The 6,000-nt window shown below is 38.3% G+C and overlaps 1 protein-coding gene across 1 annotated transcript in view; it reads right to left on the bottom strand.

Annotated features, from left to right (window-relative positions):
• Positions 1-3,327: 3,327 nt before the first annotated feature.
• Positions 3,328-6,000, bottom strand: part of SMC2 (structural maintenance of chromosomes 2) — an 88,278-nt gene continuing 85,605 nt past the window's right edge. Inside the window, exon 22 of the mRNA XM_083131395.1 lies at positions 3,328-3,987. Coding sequence (XP_082987521.1) covers positions 3,865-3,987 — 123 coding nt within the window. The 3' untranslated portion in view covers positions 3,328-3,864. The remainder of the gene's footprint in view (positions 3,988-6,000) is intronic.

Here is a 6,000-nt window from a genome sequence, read left to right as displayed (position 1 = left end):
CTCACTCACCCAAGGTGGTCATCCAACCAGTTACAGGGTGACATGTGGTCAGAACTCAGAACTTCGAACCCCCAGTCATTGTCGTAGTTTTCTGTGACCGGGTTACACTACTCATTTGTAGCTCCCCAATTTCCTTACGATGGTGGGAGGCCACCAGTGCCATACACAGGTTGAAATATCAGGAGAAAAGTTAAGCTTTCTTCAGAAGACTCGAACTTGCACACGTCCCATAGCCAGAGCCCAAAAGCATGATGCCTTAGACTGCACAGCAGGGTGCAGGACTTTTCTACATTTGTACTACTTTTAAAAATTTTATTTCATCTATAATATTCACCTACATTCAATCCTATTCCACAGACTGAACTACAGTACTTAGTTAAGTACATTAATGTTAATAAGGTGATGTTAATTCTTTTCAAAGAAATTCAGTCAAGTGTAGTGTTGCTGAAACTTGGTGAAATGTGGATCTCCCCCACCCAAACACATTGGGGTCAAGCTTTTGAAGCTAACAGGTAGGTAAATATGGAGAAACTAGTACTCACTTTTATCCGCGAAGCTGTTTTTTCTTTTTCGATTAATTTCAGTGGCCACTGCCACCATCCTCGTTGGAACTTGCTGTACTGTTGCTTGGCATGCATCTTTTGTTTGTAGTTCTCTGGGCTATAACTGTTGTAGGCACATGTAAAGGGTTGAAAAAACATCCTGCATTTACTGGGACAGTCCCAGAATGGTATCATTTGTCCCAAAAAGTTTCTTTGGGATCCACTAATGTCCCAGAATCAGGTGGGAAAGCAGAAATGATTAAAACTATACATTTTCATGAAATTCGATATTTATTATTACATTCCTATACTCGAATTTAATATGTAAGGTACAAAATGGTTCTTATAAAATTATATTTTGAGTCTTGAATTTTTGTGACTTTGTTGCAAAAACCTTACCACCTTTGGTAAGATGGCAATTTCAGTGTATAGTCCAAAATTTGTCAGGTCCAGCCCCCACACAGGCTTGCAGTCAGTGGCATCCCAGATTTTCACTTATATAGCAACCCTACACATGTACTACATATTAAGTATACAATAAGTCAAGCTATGCTTTGTTTTTCTTTCTGAACAGATTTTAATGGGCAAAGAATTTCAACATCATTTCAAGCAGAATTGCAACATTGATTAATAGTACTTCAAAGTACACCCTTACAATCATCAATATATATAAAAATGGATGTATGTTAGTATGTATATATGTATAACTCTCAAACACCTGGAGCAATTTCAACCAAACTTGGATCACATATCACTTACAATCTGGAAAGAAATACTGTGGGGGTAAGACACCCCTAGGGGTGGGAAGGTGACATGTAAAAATAATCGATAACGATCGATATTAGTGTGGAATCCATAGTTTTCAGGGTCGCTAAGATGAATAGTGACACTCCCAATGCCGTTCAACTCCAAGTTCATCACCTATCGGCATGGGGTGAAAAATAAAATTTCAAAAATGACGTACATTAGTGTCGAATCAGTAGTTTTCGGAGTCGCTAAGCTAATTGGTGACATTCACAATGACATTTAACCCTTAGTTCGCCGCCGTAACACATATGTTACAAACAGCTTTAGATACAATTATCGAGGGTTTGCCACACTTATATTTGTATATTGAGGTTGAAACACTGACAGTTCGTTCGGGAACGTTTTGCAATCATGTTTCGAAAATTCCAAATCCACCCCCCCCTACTTTCTCGGAATATGTCAGGTGTTTGGGCTCACCCAAACACGTGTTCGCTCTTCAGTTGACACAATAAATGCTTGGTATTTACGATGCTGTTTTCCTCCAAGCTTCCAACGCTGTGATTTAGTACTGATAAGGCACACATTCTTCTTTGTGTTTAGACCTGGTGATCCAGCTGAAGTAGTGGCAGGGGGGGGGGGGCAAGGAGAGAGGGGATTGGATGAGGTTTGGCGGTCTCAGCTTTCTGTCGCCTCAATGTTAGAAATGCAATGAAGCTTGACAATAGCCAGACGCACGAGTCTAAAGCGTGCGTCTATCCAGAAGTATAGACAAAACAAACGATTGCAAAGGCCCTTCCCTCCTCTGTTAGGACTAACAAAGGCCTCACCATAAACACTTTCGTATCATATAACAGCTCATCGATTTCCGTAACGCACAATCGTTTCCTTCCGGACATATTTCCAGAAAGAGCCGAGTCAAAAGGGAGAAATAGATTCACAGTAGCAACACAAGATGCAAGTGCGAACGAAAAAAGCAAAAGTTCGGGTTTTCTCTCCAAAGTAGCTGGAGAAGAGGGGGCAAACTCCACATTTTTATGATTTTTTCATTGAAATTCGGGGGATGCAGCCCCTGCCCGTAAACCCCCCCCCCCCCAATGTTTGGGGCATCCAAATTTTACATGGTTGCATGCACTGATGTTCTGCCTGCAAAACAAAAGTTATCCGAAGTAGATTGGTCCCATAGTGTCAGTTATAACAATTTTATGAATAATATGCAAATTGGCTAAAATTCGCTAGAGTTTTACATTTTGCCTTATTATTCAAATTGTATTCCACCCACGAACATGAATCAAGTTTCATTCTGTTGCGGAAGGTCCATTCTTTAAAAAAAAAACTAAAGTTCCGGTTTTCTCCCCAAAATAGCTGGAGAAGAGGGGGCAAACTCCACATTTTTATGTTTTTTCATTGAAATTCGGGGGATGCAGCCCCCGCCCGTAACCCCCCCATGGTTGGGGCATCCAAATTTTACATGGTTGCATGCACCGATGTATTGCCTGCAAAACAAAAGTTATCCGAAGTAGATTGGTCCCATAGTGCCAGTTATTACGATTTTTCTCCATTATGTATACAAATTCAAATTTCCCGCTCAAAGCCTCGGCGACACTGGGCTTACTTTCGTCACACCGCGCGGCGTACTAAGGGTTAAATACTCGGGCAATGCCAGGTAATCAGCTAGTATTTTAAATAAAATTCCAAGGTTATTAATAGGATCATAGGCTTGTGATTTTCACAATATCAGTGGCCACATATTGTCCTCTTTGGCTTTCAACTTAATGAATATTGATCAATTGCATAAGCATCAAGGTGACCAGTGGAATGTTTAGTGTATCGCCAGCCTATAAACAAGAGATTGACTGATTTATTTTATTTGTTTCATTATATCCTTTCATAGTGCAACAAGTTTCGAGGATGGTGGCAGTGGCCAATGAAATTATTACAACTACAATAAAAACAGTTTCGCGGAAAAAGTGAGTACTAGTTTCTCTGTATTTATTGATTTATTTTACTTCGTTAATTGCAAAGAAATAAATGAAAGAGGTAATATTAATATTTTATTTCTACATGATCTAATATGTTACAAAACTCACTACATGAAATACACTTTCTTGAATAACAGTTTTAAAATTCAATAAATGTAAGTGAACAGTGCAAAAATAGTTGAGTTTTTCTCATCTAATATTGCTATGTTTATTTTTGTGGTGGCATGAATTATTTTGCTTTGTACTCTAGTGTTCATGTCAAACCTACAATATTTACTTTTCGTTCATCTCTTAACACACTACGTAATGCTGTAGTTCAAAAGTTTACTGGTTTCTGAATAAAATAAAAAGGGAACAACAACTTTTGAAGATTTCTGTTTTCATTTTAAACTACACTATTTATTTCTCATAGTTTCTGCCTGTTTGAACTTTCACTACTTAATAAAATACTTGATTCACACATTACTTAACCAAGAATAAAACATGAATTTCCTGGTAAACATTTTTATAAAAATACAAAAAATATGTTTAGACCACGCTTCTTAACATAAGAAAAAAAATTAAATTTTGTACATTATCTTGGATGATGTCTCCAATTACTGTCTTCTTGATTGACCTTGAACACTGCGAGTCACTGTCGACATTCCATCCACAAACCTTGTTTGGAACAATACATTGGCATTATTGAACATTCCCTCCTTGAGTGACACCAAAATGAACTGAAAGGTAAGTAAGAAATGGCTGAATCTGTCTATGAAACATCACATCATTATATAACTATCATAGCATTGTGCTAGAGTGGATCAATAAGTAAGGCAATAAAGCCTGCAATAACATTGATGATTGATAACATGTTTGACTGCCATAGGGAATGAGGTCCACTACTTCAAGCAGCCAGTAGAGTGAAGTACTGTGCATAGTTCCCGAGTTAGATTATTATACACATGGCAGAGCACCTCCAAACATAATGCAAGGAGGAATAATGATTAGTTGCACTCATGATGCAGAACACATTCAATTTGAAATTCCTGCCTTCATAGCCAATCTGCCACCCTAAAAGTAAATTGAACACCTTTCAAGTGCGTATTATGTCAGTAAACCCTAACACCCTAATTGAGATTTTCTGATGTCATGTTTGTGTTCTGCACTTCTCAATTAACAATTAACTCATGGTGTATGTATGGGATGTTTGGGCTACTGACTAGTAAAACCTAGGCTGAAAAACATGTTTCCATATATACAAGGTACATACTGAAAGTTGTGAGCTTTGTTTCATTACTCTCAGGCCTTTAACATTTCGGTTTAAACCACACTTATGACAGGTTGTCCATGAACCACATGTATGTGCACTTTTGCTGTCAGTAGGAGAAAAATGGTGTCCAAAGACAGTTCGTTTTGTCAACGTGCTGTCACAGAATTTCTTGTTATGGAAAATGTTGGGAGCTGCAAAATTCATCAGGATTTACAGAATTTCTACTGAGATGCCTGCATGGGTTACAGTACAGTGAAAAGGTGTGGGAAACATTTTAGAGATGGTAACACAGACATTGTTGATAAGCCTGTTAGTGACAGATTGAAAACAGCTTCCACGTGCAACAACACGGACTGGATTGACGAGCTTATCCAAAGTGACAGGAGGATAACTACGAGAAAATGCACATTATACAGGACATCATAAAGACAAGCACAATGTCATTTTGCAACATGACAATGGCCGTTCCCATAGAGATGAGTGCACAGTACAGGAAATTGAAAATATGAGCTGGGAGCTAATGCTCCACCCTCCCTACATCCCAGACTTAGCTCCATCCAACTTTCACTTGTTTGCTCCATTGAAGAACAGCATTCGGTGTACCAAGTTTGACAAAAATGATGAGGTGAAGGATGAGGTTCAACGGTGGTTACGTCACATCGAAACCAACTTCTACAAGTGTTATGTGGAAAAGTAACAATAAGGTCCAAATTATGTATTACCATAGGTAGAATTAAAATAGTGGTTTCTGAATTTGAGTAACATCACTTGACTAATTACTTTCAGTACATACCTTGTATAATATATTCACACAAAATAATCATACACCATATTTAAGCATGTACATATAATGCACAACCTGGTTTCTCACAGCGAAGGTGGCAAACAATTATATCTTGCACATAATGTGCAGCACAATTTAGGATCAAGAAATGATCATCTTAGTTGTTGAATCTTATTGCTGTTCCTATGTGGACCATGTTGGAATATTTTAGTGCGTATACATGGTACCTCTTTCCCAGTTTCCTTCCTTCAACCACCTCTAACCTTTCACTTCTTTAGCCACCTCTTTCATTCTGTAGTAGACAAGGACATGATCAAGATGGGGAAACGAGTTATACTGCTGGTTTCAAATTGCAAGTTTTGTGGTACACACAGGAAAAAGGCAAGGGGGCTGTGGCTTGAAAATTCCATGTTGGGAGAGGCAAGTATGAGAGAATGGCAGAATCAAGAGAAGCTACAGGAAGCTCCAACCAAAGAAAAGTGCCTATTGACGACAGTTTTTTATGTCAGAAACAATTTTGAGGAAGTTTTCCTATTATTCCATGCATGGTAAATGCTAATGTTACAGCTCCCATGTGATGGTAGATACACACTTGATCTCTTCCAAAATCATGTTGCTTCGTTCAGTGATGGAAGGTGAAAAATCATGAGAAACATCCATTTCACTATTATAGGAAAGCACACGTGGTTTTATGTA

Source organism: Lepisma saccharinum, chromosome 1 (assembly GCF_977018435.1).
Source record: "Lepisma saccharinum chromosome 1, izLepSacc3.1, whole genome shotgun sequence".
NCBI classification, from domain to species: domain Eukaryota; kingdom Metazoa; phylum Arthropoda; class Insecta; order Zygentoma; family Lepismatidae; genus Lepisma; species Lepisma saccharinum.
Note: the sequence above shows the minus strand (reverse complement) of the source record. Positions and strands in the feature narration are given on the sequence as shown.